Here is a 20009-nt window from a genome sequence, read left to right on the forward strand (position 1 = left end):
CTAGGCGGATAAATACACACACATTTTTAAATCAAATTTAAAAATTACACAACTCTAGTCTCTATTGAAGCAATTATGGCAAAATGATGGATTGTTGACAGTGGAGATGATGTTGAGACAATGTTAACATTACGAAGAAGAATTTGTATAAAATAAAGATGATGAAGATGCCATCAATTTCGAGTTTGAATCCGATTAACTACAAATTTTAAATTATTTCCATGGAAATTTTTTTATATATAATTTTGATATGTTGCGTATCTAATATGCTAGATCAAGTATGTGAGTATCATCTCATCACACAAATATGTATGATAATTGTGCAACATATCAACATTATATATATATATCGCATATATATATATTATATGCGATGATTATTTTGGGAAATCATTTCATTATTGATATAATGACAAAAAAATTGAAAAGCAAAAAAGGACCCAACCAAAAAGAATGGATGGTGCCGCACCCTGCAATTCCCCGAGGCCCACCTTCCCCATTTTCATATTTTTTTTTCTGTTGCTCTGCAATTGTTGTATTGTAACTGAACAAAGCTAGATATCAATCTTTGGAAGCGGCGGCACTCGGAGAAGCCAAGACTCGAACTTTTTCCTGTTTTGTAGGAAGCGCCTTCCCATATTTCCTCGTACTGTTTGGTATCGCGTTGTCTTTCCAAGATTCAATTTTGGATAATCTTCTTATGTTCTCTCGAGCTTTCTTTCATTCGTTTTTATTTTAATCTTTTATGTAGATAATTCTTGCTTGTGGGTTTTTTTTAAGGCACTCTATCCATTATCCACGGGGAAAAAAGATTATGCAATGAATTTATGAGCCAGTGCTTGTTCATTGGTTCTACTTGTGTGATTTAGCTCGAATTTGAGTGCTCATTCATGGATGTATTGTTTGCCTGTTGTAAAGAGGAGAATTTGCGGTCCTTTTAAGATTATTTTTCTTAAAATTTATGTCCAATATTAAATTTCACACTTCCAACACTCCTTAGTAGGTTCCATGGACAAAATCTCCTTTTAATGGCTATCTGGGGCTTTATCTTTCGTTTAACAAGTTATAATAAATCTGGGTATAACCTCTCGTTGTTTTTGTTGGAGTGAAAGTAAGTTTTCATCAAAATCATAAAAATTTGTGGCATTTTACGATTCTTATCTTTCTAGTATCTATATTCAGGCTTTCTAACTCAAAATGCTGAACATATAAATTTTATCTCATGGGCCTGTTGGGTCATCTGCTAATAGTCTTATGTTAAATATTTCAGCTTTAAGACATGGCGATGATGTCCCAACCTGGCTCATCACAATGGATATCTAATGAAATACAGTGTAAAGTTCGACATAATGGAGTTAAAAGCAGTTTTAGCACGATGGAGGCGCCCAAAACGAAGGAAATCTTCTCTGGTTTGCGCCCACATTTCTGGAATTCCTTGAAGGCAGCACATAACTTGCATTTAGATGTCTCTGGAGCAGTATTTTGTCGAGGACATCGATTTATTGTGGCTGCAAGTCCTCCTACTGATGATGCTGTTGTTGCCGCAGAGCCACTGACCAAAGAAGATCTTGTAGGTTACCTTGCTTCTGGCTGCAAGACGAAGGAAAAATGGAGGTTCAACTTCTAGTTCTTATTGGTACTTGGATTCGGTTCATCTTTTCCTAGAAAAATAGTTCTTTCACTGTGACTATTGCTAACCTTAATCCTGGTGCTCACTGCTTGTTTTTTGAGATATTCGGCACTTAAATAGTTCAAATTTTGGACGAACCTTACATATCCTAGTTAAATGATTGAGATATGTACGTATGCATCTAGATACTGCAGACCCCACTCCCCAACCTGCAATTTACGATTTCTTTCGTTATCATGGCTTTAGACTTTTTAGAGTTTTGGAAGTTTGAGTTCAATTTTTAATTTATTTAATTTTTTGTCAGGAATTTCGCCTGGCAGTTTCATCTGTTTTTGTTTATTTGCAAGGAGTAATTAGTCGTTTCCTTTGTTTAGTATTTGTTTGTGGGTACTTGTGTTAACTATTGTATATTATAGGCATCACAAGGCATGTAAAGCTCCCAATATCTTATTTTTGTCCATGCAGGATAGGAACTGAGCATGAAAAATTTGGGTTTGAGACTGGAACTTTACAACCCATTAAGTATGAACAAATAGCCGAGATGCTTAATGCTATTTCCGAGAGATTTGATTGGGATAAGATAATGGAAGGTGACTACATTATTGGACTCAAACAGGTATGATATTTTCTTAGTCAACTTGTGGATATATTTTTTCTTCGTTTCTTTTATGTAGTGTATAGTTACTTGTGGCAACACTGTCTAGTTTCTAACAGGTATTTTTATCACATTTTCCATGTTCACGTTGAGCTCGTGCCATTGGTACTTAATGCCAAACGCCTTTCATTTTGGAATAAACATTGAGGTTTCTTTCATTTTTTTCCATACGAAATATCTACCACTAAATTTCACCATCTATGGTAGGGAAAACAAAGCATCTCCTTGGAGCCTGGTGGCCAGTTCGAGCTCAGTGGTGCACCTCTCGAAACTCTGCATCAAACTTGTGCTGAAGTTAATTCTCATCTTTACCAGGTTCGTTGTCCTTTATATGAATGTGGCAATGACAATCAACTATTTTCGTGTTTCTCATTTTTTTCTTCAAGAAGTTTTGTTTGCTATTCTCAAACCCTTCTGATTTAGATTTTGTGACTACAACCCTTAGTTTCTCCCATTACATGACAAATACTCCGTGGAATCATAAATGGTGTAACCAATGAAACATATTTTTTTAATCTGGAAGAAAAATGAATCGATCAAAGTGAAGGATTTCAAACCGATTAGCCTTACAACAAGTTTGTATAAGATAATAGCAAAAGTTTTAACAACAAGGATTAAGAATGTCATAGCAGAAACAATATCCGAATCTCAGAATGCGTTTGTTGAGAGAAGACAAATAGTCGATTGTGGCCTTATTGCGAATGAACTATTGGAAGAGGAAAGGAGGAAGAAGAAGAAAAGACGGGTATTGAAGGTGGATTTCAAAAAAGCATATGACAACGTGGATTGAGATTTTTTGGATTTTGTTTTGACGAGAAGGGGTTTGGAGGGAGATGGAGAAAATAGATCAAAGGATGTGTGTCGAATGTATCATTTTTTGTTATGATTAACGGAAGGCCAAAGGGCAAATTTAATGCTTACAAAGGGCTTAGACAAGGTGATCTGCTGTTTCTTTTTTTGTTCAAGTTGGTAGTGGATGTGATGGGAAGATTGATTTATAAAGCCAAGGACGAGAATTTAATAAAGGGGATCGAGGTTGAAAAAGACATGATAGAGATATCTCATATTCGGTTTGCGGACGATATACTTTTCTTTGTGAGGAAAGAGAATCATATTAGGTTTTTGGTGCAAGTTGTGAGATCTTTTTGCGACATGTCTGGATTAAAAATCAAATGGGAAAAGAGTTATTTGTCGGGTATTCACGGTGAAGAAGAAGAAGTTGAACTGTTAGCACAATAAATTGGATGTGGTATGGAGAAGTAACCTATTAAGTATTTGGGTGTGCCTTTAGGTGGAAATCCATTACAAGCATCGTTCTGGAAACCTATTCTGTCTAAGATGTCGAAAAAATTGGTGTCAGGGCCCGTGCTCTTAATTAATATTTAGTTACTAAACAACAAGGATTAAATGGTGTAAACAGCGAAAACGAGTTTAAAAAGTTGGGCCTACAGAAATTTCGGCATGACCTCCTCGTAAGTAGGACATCCCAAAAATCTCAAAACACAACAACATCAATATACGCTCGAAAATAACAACAAGTTCACAATCAACCAAACAAATATCCTACAGCCGCACTGGCCAGGACTAGACACAACATACCACAAATAAAATCCAAACAACATAAAAACATAACCATACAGCTACACAAGACATCTCCCTGGTAAATGTATCAAACCAGTATAATATATATAAATATCTGGGAACTCTGACACAAACCAAATGACTACCGGGTACCACTTACTGACGCTCCACCAGACGCGTCAAAACCCCTGGAATGACCTGCTATGGCATCAAAAACAACCTCAACATCAAAAGAAAACAGGGGTCGGACCCCAGTACGACAAACCAGTAAAATCACGACGTATATAAAAGACATGTAATAATACCAAGTAAATGCAATGCTATGCGATGCATGAATGGTAACAATGGAATAACGGATAGCAAATGGAGTCCAAACGAATAGCATCATCAACAGTAACAGTGGCCACCCGTGCCAGGAATGCAGCATCAAATCGCCGCTCGTCCATGCACGTAGCATCGGGAATGCGAGTAGCTAAGTCGCTCGTCCCTAGCTGTCATCTGGGAATGTGGCTAATCCTAACCCACTCGTCCCTCTGATGACTCAATATATCTTAACAGAATCAACATAAATAGCCGTCAAAGGAGACAAGGCTCAATATGTTATGCCAATACAATTTATGCATGAATGCATCAGAATAAACATTCAAGGCACATAATAGCAAACAACATGTACTGAATATTCTTACACGCCAATATAAGCGTCATAATGATATAGGTTTGAGCGTACCTCAACTACAATACCACAATAATTTCTTAAGGAATATTGGGTGAACTCGTCCAACGATATAACCTATAATATAAATTCGCTATACACTTCAATATAATGCATTCCAACTGACTAAAACAATTTAAATCGGCTCGGTTAACAATCGAAATCCGGGCAGCCTATTAAACCCATACAAATTCTGAAATTCCAAGCTTAATACCTTAATACTCGAGGCTAGAATGCACAACGATAATCTTGCGAAGATGGCTCGCCGGAAAAATCGTCGGAAACACTGTTCACGCTGGAAACCTAGCTGGAAATTAGGGAAAAAGCTCAATTCTTCACTTATATAAACTAATACACCAAGAACAACCAAAATTCAAAACCAAAACCTTACCTAAATCCGAATCGAAGCTTACACGTACTGTTGCTGGAAAATCAAGCCGATCGAACTCGATAACTTCCGATTCATGGCAGGAAATACTCTAATGGAATGGAGGAAGAAAGATTGCTAACCTACTGCACAAAAATCTGGCCGCTGGGACGTTGCACGATTGCTGCAGAAAGAAGAGAACGACGGGCAAGGCTGGGGAAGAGTTTCTGGATTTGTGCGATCTGATTCCTTCTATCACATGGTTTGGGGTTTTTATAATTAAATGAAATGGGCTGGGCCTATTTAGGTGTGTTGGGCCACACATTCTCCCCCACTAATAAACGATTTCGTTCCTCGAAATCTAACAAACACAACACTGATATCCACATTACGACTGATAATACATAGGAAATTTAGAATACATCGCGTAATTCATTACATTCTCAAACAAATGAGGCCATTCTTGTCACATCTTTGCCTCTAATTCTCATGTAGATTCTTCTCTCCCATGTCTACTCCACTGTACCAAAACCAATGGAATCGTCTTGCTCCTGAGTTGTTTTTCCTTGCGGTCCACAATTTGCACATGATGTTCAACATAGCTAAGAGAACTGTCCAACTCTACATCCTCGACATTCAAGATATGAGATGGATCTGGACTCATACTTCCGCAACATAGATATATGAAACACATTATGTATCAAAGACAAACTCGGCGGTAAATCCAAACGATACGCCAATGTGCCAATCCTCTCAACAATCACATACGGACCAATATAACGTGGAGCTAACTTCCCTTTATGTCCAAATCTCATTGTACCCCGAAATGGTGATACTTTCAATTAAACATAATCGCCCACTTGGAACTCTAAAGGTCTACGCCTTTTATTAGCATAACTGGCTTGACGATCCTGGGCTGCTTTATCCTTTTCCTGATCAATTCAACTTTATCTTTCATTTCTTGAATAAATTCTGGTCTTGACATCTGTCTTTCTCCTACATCTTCCCAACATATCGGCGATCTGCACTTACTTCCATACAAAGCTTCAAATGGTGCCATACCGATTGTTGTCTGGAAACTATTATTGTAAGAGAATTCAACCAAAGACAATGATTCTTGCCAACCACCTTTGAAATCCATCACTACTGCCCGTAACCCGTCTTCAAGCGTTTGAATGGTTCTTTCTGACTGACCATCTGTCTGTGGGTGATAGGCAGTGCTCATAGCCAACTTTGAACCCAAAGCTGATTGCAAACTTCCCCAAAACTTCGAAGCAAACATTGGATCACGATCGGATACTATGGTTACTAGCACACCATGCAATCTTACTATATGATCAATGTACAGTTTCGCCATTTTCAAATAAGTACAAGTACGATCATACGGAATAAAATGAGCTGATTTAGACAATCTATCAACAATCACCCAAATCGCATCACAACCACGATTAGAACGAGGTAAATGAGTCACAAAATCCATAGCAATGTGCTCCCAGTTCCACTGTGGCACTTCAAGACTATGTAACATTCCACTTGGTCTCATTCTTTCGGCTTTAACTTGTTGGCACGTTAAACATTTAGTCACAAAATGAGAAATATCTTTCTTCATACATTCCCACCAATAATGAGCTCTCAAGGTATGATACATCTTTCGAATTCCTGGGTGAATACTGTGTCGACTACAATGTGCTTCCCTTAGTATGGCTTCTTTCAGATCTATCAAATTAAGAACCACAAGTCTACCATTAAAGCGCAGACTACCATATGAAGCAACACTAAACTTTTCTGTCTGACCTGTTCGAGACAATTCCTTTAATCTATGAATGTGCGGATCGGTCTTCTGTGCTGCTTTGATTCTGAACAAAATCTGTGGCTCGACTTGAATAGATGACACTATAAAGTAGTCTCCACTGATCTGATAAGTCCATCATGAAGTTCCCAAGTGCTCGTGAACTTTAGAGATAGTCAAAGATGTCAGCATAGCATTCTGAACTTTCCTGCTGAGAGCATCTGCAACAAGATTCATTCGATCTGGTTGATACTGAATCTCACAATCAAAGTCTTTAAGTAACTCCATCCATCGACGCTGTCTCATGTTCAAGTCAGGCTGTGAGAAAAGATATTTATGACTCTTGTGATCCGAATAAATCACAAACTGCTCACCGTACAAATAATGACGCCACAACTTCAATGCAAACACAATGGCAGAAGTCATGAACTGGATATCGGGTCTCATGCGGCTTCAACTGACGAGAAACATATGCAATCACTCGCCCTTTACATTAGAACACAACCAAGTCCATTTAGAGATGCATCTGAACAAACAACATACCCACCTGAGACTGATGGCAAAGCCAGCACTGGAGCTGTTGTCAACTTTTCCTTCAAAGTATGAAAACTTGACTCACATTCATCAGTCCACACAAAACGTCGATCTTTTTGCGTTAATTGAGTCATAGGCCTTGCTATAATAGAAAATCCTTCAATGAAACGCCTATAATATCCTGCCAAACCCAAGAAACTGCGAATATCGGATATATTCGTCGGTGTTGGCCAATTGATAATAGCTTCCACTTTACTAGGATCCACTGATACTCCTTGAGCTGATATAACATGACCCAAAAATACTACTCTGTCCATCCAGAATTCACATTTAGAAAATTTTGCATACAATTGCGCTGCTCTGAGTGTCTGGAGGACCAACCTTAAATGTTCTCGATGCTCTTTCTTTGTTTTGAATAAATCAAAATGTCATCTATGAAGACAATAACAAATCTGTCTATAAATTCTCGACACGATTCATCAAATCCATAAAAATCGCAAGAGCATTAGTCAATCCAAAAGGCATAACTAGAAATTCATAATGCCCATAACGCGTTCGAAATGCTGTCATCGGAACATCTTCCTCTCGAACTCGAAGCTGATGGTAGCCAGAACGAAGATTGATCTTTGAATACACTGATGTACCTTGCAACTGATCAAACAAGTCATCGATACGCGGCAGAGGATACTTATTCTTCACAGTAGCTTTGTTCAACTGCCTGAAATCAATGCACATTCTCATCGTTCCGTCTTTCTTCTTTACAAAAAATACCGGAGCTCCCCAAGGTGACATACTTGGTCTAATATAGCCTTTTTCCAGTAAGTCCTGTAATTGCTCTTTGAGTTCTTTCCATTCCGCTGAAGCCAAACGGTATGGTGCTCTAGAAATAGGATTTGTCCCGGACACCAACTCAATGCTAAAATCGATTTCCCTCTGGGGTGGAAATCCAGGAATTTCATCGGGAAATACATCAGGGAATTCCTTGACAACAGGAATATCTGAAACTTCAAATCGTTTTCCCTGTGTTGCATCAACTGCATAGATCATGAATCCTTCATTTCCTGTCGACAAGATTCTAAACATCTCCATTGCTGATACTAATGGAATATGTGATTGTGAATCACTACCGTAAAAATTCCATTTACTGCCATAATACGGTCTGAATCTGACGACTCTATGGAAACAATCAACGGTAGCTCGATAATTAGACAGAGTATCCATTCCCAGAATACAGTCAAAGTCAGACATATCTAGCTTGATGAGATTAGTTATCATAATATTATCATCGAATCTAATCACACAATTCAAAATTATCTCATGAGACATCAAACATACACCGGCAGGTGTAGAGACTGACACAGTGTCTATCAACGTAGTAGTAGCAATCTCATGTTCATCAACAAATACAACAGATACAAATGAATGAGATGCTCCTGTGTCTATCAGTATGCGAGCATGATGATAAAAAATAAGGCAGATACCTGCGATAACTCTGCCCGGTGCGTCTTGAACTTGATCCTGAGTTAGAGCATGAACTCGAGCCTGCTGTGGCCCTGGAAAACGCTGTTGTGCAGAACCTCTAAGCTGAGGATAGCTAGACTGCTGAAAAGACTGAGTCGGAACAAAAGGTCTAGTTGCTTGTCCTCTAAAACCCTGACCAAACTGAGGTTGCTGAAATTGTTGTCTTACTGCATTCGGATATACTGATGCGAATCCTCGTACGAATGAAAGCAAACATGATTATTAGAATCGCGTCCTCAATTCAATATCGAACAAGAATCGATTATGTTGTCCCGATCTTTTGAAACAAGTAACGATTTGTGATATTCACCTCTAAGCGATTATAACTTAGTAACAAATATCAACGATAATAAAAATCGAATTTCAAACGAACCTTCAAAGAACTTGTTTTGACAATCCGTGCGAAAAACAATCGACAAACGCCACAAAGATGGAATCTTTGATAAGTTTGATTTGATTTTAAAGACAAAGCTTTTGCTTTGTAAATTTGAGATAAATCTCAAGAATTTTGATATATGATTCAATTATTTCGTTCATGTCTATTACAATCATTATATAACAATTAAAACATGCAAAAAGTAGTTTAAAAAGTCATAAAGGAAGTTGTAAACAAATTATACACGGAAGGTCGCGCGGTGGCGCGTGAACTCGCGCGATGGCGCGCGGCACACTGCACTTCAACAGCTAAGGTGCGCGCGGCAGCGCTGAAACACGCGCGGGGGCGCGCCCAGTTCTGCATGTGCGCGCTACAGCACCAAGACACGCGCGAGGGCGCGTGCGAGGGGCGCGCGGCTGCGCCGGTTCATGCGCGCTGTGCGGCTGCGCCGCTTCTGGCGCGGGGGCGCGCGTGCTGCTGTCCTCATGGTCTTTTACCACTTGAATTACATTCCAAACACTTCCATCATTGTAACCATGTTCCTCAAGCTCCTCTAATTTATACACCCCATTTATTGAACTTCCTTGGTGGTTCACCATGAATCCTTGAAGTCCTTCTTTAAACTTCTTGCTACGGTCCCTCGTTATAGGTCCTTCGGGCAACTCCAACGACTCCCATGCCTTTTTTGGTGCTTGACCAACCATGTTTGCATCATCCTCCCCTTCTTGAAAAGGATTTGTCCTCAAATCTTGATCGTCTCCTACATCAAACAACGAAAGATCACTAACATTAAAAGTAGAACTAACATTGTACTCACCTGGTAGGTCTAGTTTGTAGGCATTGTCGTTAATCCTTTCAAGCACTTGAAATGGTCCATCACCCCTAGGTAAGAGCTTCGAACGTCGTTTTTCTGGAAATCTTTCCTTCCTTAAGTGCAACCACACCCAATCTCCCTTTTCAAAAACTGTCTTTTTCCTTCACTTGTTGGCTTTATTCGTGTATTGTAAATTCTTCTTCTCGATATTAGCCTTAACCTTCTCATGCAAACTTCTAACAAATTCAGCCTTCTTCTTTCCAACCATGTTCAACCTTTCACTCACAGGCAAAGACATTAAATCCAAAGGAGTTAAAGGGTTAAAACCATAAATAATCTCAAATGGCGAATAATTTGTAGTAGAATGCACGCTACGATTATACGCAAACTCAACAAATGACAAACATTCTTCCCAATTTTTCAAGTTCTTTTTAAGTATAGCACGCAAAAGTGTTCCAAGAGTCCTATGAACAACTTCAGTTTGTCCATCCGTTTGAGGATGACATGTAGTAGAAAACAACAATTTTGTGCCAATTTCAGCCCACAAAGTTTTCCAAAAGTAACTCAAAAATTTGACATCACGATCAGATACAATAGTCCTAGGCATACCATGCAACCTAACGACTTCCTTGAAGAACAAATCCGCAATGTTTGATGCATCATCGGTTTTATGACAAGCAATAAAATGTGCCATCTTAGAGAATCTATCAACAACAACAAATATTGAATCCTTCCTCTTCTTAGTCCTCGGCAAACCTAAAACAAAATCCATAGAAATATCAATCCAAGGTTCACTAGGAACAGGAAGTGGTGTATACAATCCATGTGGTTGTGTTCTAGACTTAGCTTGTCTACAAGTAATGCACTTTTCACAAACACGCTCAACATCACGTTTCATATGTGGCCAATAAAAATGCTCATGCAAACAATTCATAGTTTTAGCCACACCAAAGTGCCCCATCAAACCTCCACCATGTGCCTCCCTCACAAGTAACTCACGAATTGATGACTTAGGAATTCACAATCTATCTTCTCTAAATAAAACCCATTATGCAAATAAAATTTGTCATGTGGACCATGCATACATGTTTCAAATATCTCCTTAAAATCCTCATCCAACAAATACAACTCTTTCACATGCTCAAATCCCAAGATTTTCGACTCCAAGGTAGAGATTAATACGTACCTCCGTGATAGTGCGTCGGCCACTACATTATCCTTACCTTGTTTGTATTTGATTATGTAGAGAAATGTACCTATGAATGCCACCCACTTGGCATGCCGCTTGTTCAGTTTCTGTTGTCCCCTAAGGTACTTTAGAGACTCATGGTCGGTATGGATCACAAACTTCTTAGGCCTCAAGTAGTGTTGCCACATCTCCAAAGTCCTCCCAAGCGCGTACAACTCCTTGTCATACGTTGGATAGTTCAGTGCTGCTCCATTGAGTTTCTCACTAAAGTACGCCACTGGTCGTCCTCATTGCATCAAAACCCCACCAATACCTATACCTGAAGCATCACATTCAATTTCAAAAGTATTAGAAAAATCAGGCAAAACAAGTAAAGGCGTATTAATTAATTTTTGTTTAATAATATTAAAAGACTTCTCTTCCTCCTCGCCCCAATGAAATGGAACGTTCTTCTTAATCACCGCCGTCATGGGTGCAGCCAGTGTGCTAAAATCTTTTACAAACCTCCTATAGAAGCTTGCAAGACCATGAAAGCTTCGAACTTGACCAACAGAAGCAGGCGTTGGCCAATCTCGAATAGCACTTACCTTGTCCTCATCCACTTGTATCCCTTGTGAACTTACCACAAAACCAAGAAAGACAAGTTTGCTTGTACAAAAATCACATTTCTTAAGATTAGCATATAAATGTTCAGCCCTAAGTGTTGTCAGTACAAGTCTCAAATGCTCAACATGCTCTTCTAAATCTTTGCTATACACTAGGATATCATCAAAATAAACCACAACAAATTTCCCTATGTAAGCACGCAAGACATGATTCATCAACCTCATAAAGGTACTAGGAGCGTTTGTTAAACCAAAAGGCATTCACCATCCACTCATATAACCCATATTTGGTTTTAAATGCTGTTTTCCACTCATCACCTTCCTTCATCCTAATCTGGTGATATCCACTCTTCAAGTCAATCTTACTAAAAATACATGCACCATGCAATTCATCTAACATGTCATCTAATCTAGGTATAGGATGTGTATACTTGATGGTTATATTATTAATTGCCCTACAATCCACACACATACGCCATGAGCCATCTTTCTTAGGAACTAGTAAAACAGGTACAACACAAGGTGACATGGACTCACGCACAAAACCCCTATCTAACAACTCACTTACCTGCCGCTGAAGTTCCTTAGTCTCCTCCGGATTGCTTCTATAGGCTGGACGATTTGGCAATGCACTCCCAGGCACGAAATCGATTTGGTGCTCGATTCCCCTCAATGGTGGTAATCCTTGAGGTAGCTCCTCCGGAAATACATCTTCAAATTCCTGCAAAAGTGAAACAACAATGCTCGGAAGGGATCCGGCTATATCACTTGTGTTAAAGAGAATCTCTTTGTAAAGAATCAACACAAGTGGATCATGTGTGTGCAACAATTGTTTCAACTCACTCTTTTGGGCCATATATGTTTTCTTTTTGACCTCTTTCCTCTCATTTTCTTTTCCCTCATTTTTCTTTTGTATGGCTATCTCACTTTTTCTTTTAGCCATTTCATTTTTGTTTTCAAAGGCTATCTCACTTTTTAATTCACTCTTTTTTCCGGCCTCATCTCTCTTCTTTTTTTTCAATTGGTCCTCCAACACTTGCTTTGGGGACAAAGGAAGTAAAACAATGGGTTCTTTCTTGAGTACAAAAGAATATTTATTTCTAAACCCATCATGTGTCACTTGCCTATCATATTGCCATGTTCTCCCTAACAAAATATGACAAGCATGCATTGGCACCACATCACACAACACCTCATCAATATACTTCCCAATCGAAAACGCAACCAAAACTTGTTTGTTCACTTTCACTTCAGCACAGTCATTCAACCACTGTAGCCTATATGGTTGAGGATGCTTCAAAGTAGGCAAGCTCAATTTTTCCACCATCTCAAGACTAGCAACATTGGTACAACTCTCTTCATCTATAATAATGTTGCAAACTTTGCCACTGACAAAACATCTAGTATGGAACAAGTTTTCCCGCTGATTAGTCTCTTCTTCTTTGACTTGGGCATTCATGATACGCCTAGTCACTAACGCCTCACCCACAACTGCCTCATATCCCTCATCAAGATCTTCTAATGCAGGCATCTCATCTTCATCCTCTCCATCATCTCCCTCACTATGAGATTCATACTCCCCATAAGTATTCAACACCATCACTCTTTTATTGGGACATTGGCTAGCAATATGGCCAACTCCTTGACACCTAAAACATTTAATATCTCTAGAACGATTAATAGTAGTTTCAGGTTGACCTTGCACTCCTTGCTTAGGCGCCTCCTGTTTAATGTCAGCTTTGGGTTTGACCACTACCTTGCCTTCTTCACGTTTAACAACATTGGAACGCCAAGGTGTTGATGTATTCCCAGCTTGAATGGTACGGCCAACTCCTCTCCTCTTGAGTTGTTGCTCCACTTTTATCGCCATTTGTACCATTTCATCTAGATCCAAGTAGTGTCTAAGCTCCACTTGGTCTTGAATTTCCCTGTTCAAACCACACAGAAAACGAGCCATAGTAGCCTCACTATCCTCCTCTATGTTTGCTCTAATCATGACTACTTCCAACTCTTTATAGTAGTCTTCAACACTCTTCACACCCTGTCTCAAAGTTTGTAACTTTTTAAACATTTCTCTATAGTAGTGATTTGGTACAAACCTCTTCCTCATTACGCTTTTCATCTCAGCCCAAGTTTCTATAGGCATCTCATTGCATCTTCTCTTAGTGGTCACTAATTGATCCCACCAAATAAGTGCATAATCAACAAATTCAACCACGGCCAACCTAACCTTTTTGAGTTCAGAATACTGGTGACAATCAAAAACAAATTCAACCCGCTTTTCCCATTCTAAATAAGCCTCTAGGTCTGACTTACCATGGAACGACGGAATTTTCATCTTAATACTACCTATGTTACTATCTTCCTTATTCCCATCATCGTACCTACCCCGTACAGCTTCTCTTCTTCCCCTACCAAATCCTCTACCTCTTCCGCTTCTACCCCAATTCTCGTTTTGACTCTCCTCTTCTCCTTCCAAATCATAATCATCCTCTTCTTCTTCCACTCTACCCAAACCTTTAGGCTTAGATTTATTTTCACTCGTACTAACCTCAAGCCTATCCAACCTCTCATATAAAGGATCCAACTCGGCCCTCATCATTCTACTAAAATACCCAAATATCGCCTCCATTTGAACCTTAGACAACCCCTGATTCGAACTCTCTCCTACCTCCATCTCCATTTTACTTTCAGATTTTGTACCTGTAAGAAAATGTTAGTAGAAATAAAAGATGTTCCTCACCCAAATTCTCACAATCACTCCAAAGAAATAACACTCGCACTCAAATATTTTCACTCGAATGTGATAGTTCTCTCAAAGATGTGATCAATCTTTATATACATATTTTTTTATCAAACTAACAAGATTTAACTTGTGAACACTTGCAACTGTCTCACTTGGATTGCACAAAGCCAAGAACACTAGAATAACGCAGATCTTACAACAATACAACACGGATCTGAAAACAGAATCGAAGTTTTAGAAAGATCTTGAATAAAAACGAAAAGATAACACAGATCTGAAAACAAAATGAAATTTTAAACAGATCTGAAAATGGAAACAAAAGGATAACACAGATCTGATAACAAAATGGATTTTTTTTTTTATTTTTACACAGATCTGAAAATAACAACAACAACGATAACTTACTTGAATCAAACAGAACCAGAAGCTCTGATACCAAATGATGCGAATCCTCGTACGAATGAAAGCAAAAACGATTATTAGAATCGCGCCCTCAATTCAATATCGAACAAGAATCGATTATGTTGTCCCGATCTTTTGAAACAAGTAACGATTTGTGATATTCACCTCTAAGCGATTATAACTTAGCAACAAATATCAACGATAATAACAATCGAATTTCAAACGAACCTTCAAAGAACTTGTTTTGACAATCCGTGCGAAAAACAATCGACAAATGCCACAAAGATGCAATCTTTGATAAGTTTGATTTGATTTTGAAGACAAAGCTTTTGCTTTGTAAATTTGAGATAAATCTCAAGAATTTTGATATATGATTCAATTATTTCGTTCATGTCTATTACAATCATTATATAACAATTAAAACATGCAAAAAGTAGTGTAAAAAGTCATAAAGGAAGTTGTAAACAAATTATAAACGGAAGGTCGCGCGGTGGCGCGTGAACTCGCGCGATGGCGCGCGGCACACTGCACTTCAACAGCCAAGGTGCGCGCGGCAGCGCTGAAACACGGGCGGGGGCGCGCCCAGTTCTGCCTGTGCGCGCGACAGCACCAAGACACGCGCGAGGGCGCGCGCGCGGGGCGCTCGGCTACGCCGGTTCATGCGCGCGCGCGGCTGCGCCGCTTCTGGCGCGGGGGTGCGCGTGCTGCTGTCCTCATGGTCTTTTACCACTTGAATTACATTCCAAACACTTCCATCATTGTAACCATGTTCCTCAAGCTCCTCTAATTTATACACCCCATTTATTGAACTTCCTTGGTAGTTCACCATGAATCCTTGAAGTGCTTCTTTAAACTTCTTGCTACGGCCCCTCGTTATAGGTCCTTCGGGCAACTCCAACGACTCCCATGCCTTCTTTGGTGCTTGACCAACCATGTTTGCATCACATACTCTAGCATAATGTCCAACTTGCCCACAGATATTACAAGATCCATGAACTCCCGTACACTGAGTACTGAAATGCTTACCACCACAACGATCACAAAATACTCCACCTGGGGACCCAACTGAACTTCCATGCTGACTGCCAGAACTAGAAGAACTACTACGAGTCTGTTTCTTGAACTGTTTTCCTTCGGCTTTAAAGTTTTGCTGCTTTGGTTGTTGATAAGACTGCGAAGGCTGATACTGGCAGTAAAGGACTGTATAGTGGTGCACCAACTGGCATCGGCACATAACCTCCGAAACTCTGAGGAAAACATGGTTGAACTGACCGTGGTTCTGCCAAAGGTAGACTTGCCTCCACATTCTTGGCTTTCTCTACAACATCGGCATAATTAACAGGCGCTCCAGCTACTACTAAATTGCAAATGGTTCGATTCAATCCTTGCATAAAATGAGATAGCTTGTTCCGATCACTGCTAGCAACATGAGGAATATAGGCAAGAAGCGCTAAAAATTGAGAGGCATACTCCACTACAGTCACGTTACCTTGAGTCAATCTATTGAATTCAGCTTCCTTGGCCGAATAGTATGAAGGCGGTGAACACTCTCGAGCAAATTGAGCGCAAAATACATCCCAAGTAACTCCTTCACCTGATTCTTTCAGAGCTTCCTCAGTAGTTTCCCACCATAACTGAGCTCGGTCTTTTAATTGACAAATAGCCAACTTAAGCTGCAAATCAGGAGTGTACTCCAACATATTGAACAAACGCTTCATACTTTTTAACCATGCTACAGCTTTCTCACCATCTTCATTCCCAAAGAATCGAGGAGGACGCATGTTCTGAAATCGGGATATCACAAGTTCCATTTCACCCATTCCTCTAGTCAACTGATCCACTTCATGCTCAACGTTAACATTTCGTGCTTCACCACGAGGACGACGACCTCGTCTTCCCCATTCAGTCTCATCAAGTCCTCTCACATTAGGAGCTTCAGATTCCTGAACAACTCCCTTTCCTTTTCTGCCCTTACGATCAGGTGTCATCTACAAGACACAAGGATTTAATCCACATGCAGAAAACAAAATAATCGGTTGAGTATAAGAGCATAAACTTAAATAATACGCTCTAGTCATGCTGATACAATTAATTCAAAACATAGAAACAAGTAAGAGCAAATAATCAAACACATGCACAATCATTTTATTTGTGTCTAACTCTAGTGTCCTAGACTCTAATTCGAGCGTATCCAAGTTACGCTCTGATACCAAACTGTCAGGGCCCGTGCTCTTAATTAATATTTAGTTACCAAAAAACAAGGATTAAATGGGGTAAACAGCGAAAACGAGTTTAAAACGTTCATTTCGGCCTACAGAAATTTCGGCATGACCTCCCCGTAAGTAGGACATCCCAAAAATCTCAAAACACAACAACATCAATATACGCTTGAAAATAACAACAAGTTCACAATCAACCAAACAAATATCCTACAGCCGCACTGGCCAGGACTAGACACAACATACCACAAATAAAATCCAAACAACATAAAAACATAACCATACAGCTACACAGGGCATCTCCCTGGCAAATGTATCAAACCAGTATAATATATATAAATATCTGGGAACTCTGACACAAACCAAATGACTACTGGGTACCACTTGCTGACGCTCCACCAGACGCGTCAAAACCCCTGGAATGACCTGCTATGGCATCAAAAATAACCACAACATCAAAAGAAAACAGGGGTCGGACCCCAGTACGACAAACCAGTAAAATCACGACGTATATAAAAGACATGTAATAATACCAAGTAAATGCAATGCTATGCGATGCATGAATGGTAACAATGGAATAACGGATAGCAAATGGAGTCCAAACGAATAGCATCATCAACAGTAACAGTGGCCACCCGTGCCAGGAATGCAGCATCAAATCGCCGCTCGTCCATGCACGTAGCATCGGGAATGCGAGTAGCTAAGTCGCTCGTCCCTAGCTGTCATCTGGGAATGTGGCTAATCCTAACCCACTCGTCCCTCTGATGACTCAATATATCTCAACAGAATCAACATAAATAGCCGTCGAAGGAGACAAGGCTCAATATGTTATGCCAATACAATTTATGCATGAATGCATCAGAATAAACATTCAAGACACATAATAGCAAACAACATGTACTGAATATTCTTACACGCCAATATAAGCGTCATAATGATATAGGTTTGAGCGTACCTCAACTACAATACCACAGTAATTTCTTAAGGAATATCGGGTGAACTCGTCCAACGATATAACCTACAATATAAATTCGCTATACACTTCAATATAATGCATTCCAACTGACTAAAACAATTTAAATCGGCTCGGTTAACAATCGAAATCCGGGCAGCCTATTAAACCCATACAAATTCTGAAATTCCAAGCTTAATACCTTAATACTCGAGGCTAGAATGCACAACGATAATCTTGCGAAGATGGCTCGCCGGAAAAATCGTCGGAAACACTGTTCACGCTGGAAACTTAGCTGGAAATTAGGGAAAAAGCTCAATTCTTCACTTATATAAACTAATACACCAAGAACAACCAAAATTCGAAACCAAAACCTTACCTAAATCCGAATTGAAGCTTACACGTACTGTTGCTGGAAAATCAAGCCGATCGAACTCGATAACTTCCGATTCATGGCAGGAAATACTCTAATGGAATGGAGGAAGAAAGATTGCTAACCTACTGCACAAAAATCTGGCCGCTGGGACGTTGCACGATTGCTGCAGAAAGAAGAGAACGACGGGCAAGGCTGGGGAAGAGTTTCTGGATTTGTGCGATCTGATTCCTTCTATCACATGGTTTGGGGTTTATATAATTAAATGAAATGGGCTGGGCCTATTTAGGTATTGGGCCTCACAATTGGCATGTTGGAAAAAAGCTTTTTGTCAACAGGGAGAAAGTTAACTTTGATAACATCTGTTTTAAATGCACTTCAGATATATTATATGTCTCTTTTTAGGGTACCTAAAGGCATAGCGGACGCGATGGAGAAAATTTCAAAGAACTTTTTATGGCATGGAGCAGATGGTGAAGTACATAACACTTGGTTGTGTGGGATCAAGTGTGCAAACCCAAAGAAAAAGGCTAATTGGGTATTGGGAAAATAATGTTGAGGAACAAGGCTATGCTGAGGAAATGGCGGTGGAGTTTTATGTGGAAGATGGAACGTTGTGGAAGAAGGTCATAGTGAATAAATATGGGTTACAAAAGAATGAGTGGGATGCGGGTTTAGCAAGAAGCGTGACATTCAGATGCCCGTGGAAGTTTATTTCCCGAATATACCCGACTTTTCAGCAATTAGTTTCAATTAAGGTCAGAGGAAGTAACAAGGTTAGATTTTGGAAAGATAGGTGGTGGGGAGATTACTCCTTCAAAGAACTTTTTCCGGCCTTATTTCACCTATATGCGGTTCAAAATTTGCCTATATCACACTTTGTTCATTTTGACAATTCGTTGTCCACCCAATCATGGGATTCAAATTTTAGAAGGGCCGTGAGAGATGAGGAGCTTTTACAGTTGACTGAGTTATTAGGTTCGTTAGATATGACTAGGTTGGTTGAAGGGGTAGATTACTATCGAGTGTGGAGTGTGGATCCTTATGGTGTAAAATCTTTCTTTGAGTCTTTTTTTCCCCATAGTTGCTTCCTTGTTTTTCCTTATTTCCATGTTATCTGGAAGGTTCCGGTTCCAACAAAGATTCAGGTATTCTCGTGGACTGCGATTCAGGGTTAGCTACTGACCTCGAAAATGATGCAAAAAAAGTGTCCTTCAATTGCTATGAACCCCAATTGGTGTGTGTTGTGTAGTAATGAAGCGGAAACACATGATCATATGCTAATTCATTGTGCATTCACGACCGGCTTGTGGACTAGTGTTTTGAAAGAACTGGAATTGGTTTGGGTGATGCCTAAGTCAACGACTAATTTACTAACAGGTATGTCAGGAAGAACTTTTTGGCAAGTGGTGGTTCAAGGCATATGCTGGACAGTATGGCTAAAAAAAATCGAAGAGTTTTTGAAGATAAGGAGGACAATAGAGAACATTGCTGGGATAAAGTCAAGATAAAAGTTGCTATGTGGATCGGCACTCATGATAAAT

The 20009-nt window shown here is 39.5% G+C and overlaps 1 protein-coding gene across 3 annotated transcripts in view; it reads left to right on the forward strand.

The window, feature by feature from the left end:
• Positions 1 to 445: 445 nt before the first annotated feature.
• The window catches only part of LOC142524226 (glutamate--cysteine ligase, chloroplastic-like), a 35132-nt gene continuing 15568 nt past the window's right edge, over positions 446 to 20009 (forward strand). Inside the window, exons 1-4 of one of the 3 annotated variants that reach the window (XM_075628104.1) lie at positions 446 to 619; positions 1271 to 1614; positions 2096 to 2246; positions 2493 to 2600. In XM_075628104.1, the coding sequence (XP_075484219.1) occupies positions 1280 to 1614; positions 2096 to 2246; positions 2493 to 2600 (594 nt within the window). In that variant the 5' untranslated portion in view covers positions 446 to 619; positions 1271 to 1279. Of the gene's footprint in view, positions 657 to 1270; positions 1615 to 2095; positions 2247 to 2492; positions 2601 to 20009 lie in introns of all 3 variants that reach the window. The other 2 variants (XR_012814852.1, XM_075628103.1) reach the window with 2 other exon arrangements.

Source organism: Primulina tabacum, chromosome 14 (genome assembly GCF_025594145.1).
Source record: "Primulina tabacum isolate GXHZ01 chromosome 14, ASM2559414v2, whole genome shotgun sequence".
In the NCBI taxonomy this organism is placed as follows: domain Eukaryota; kingdom Viridiplantae; phylum Streptophyta; class Magnoliopsida; order Lamiales; family Gesneriaceae; genus Primulina; species Primulina tabacum.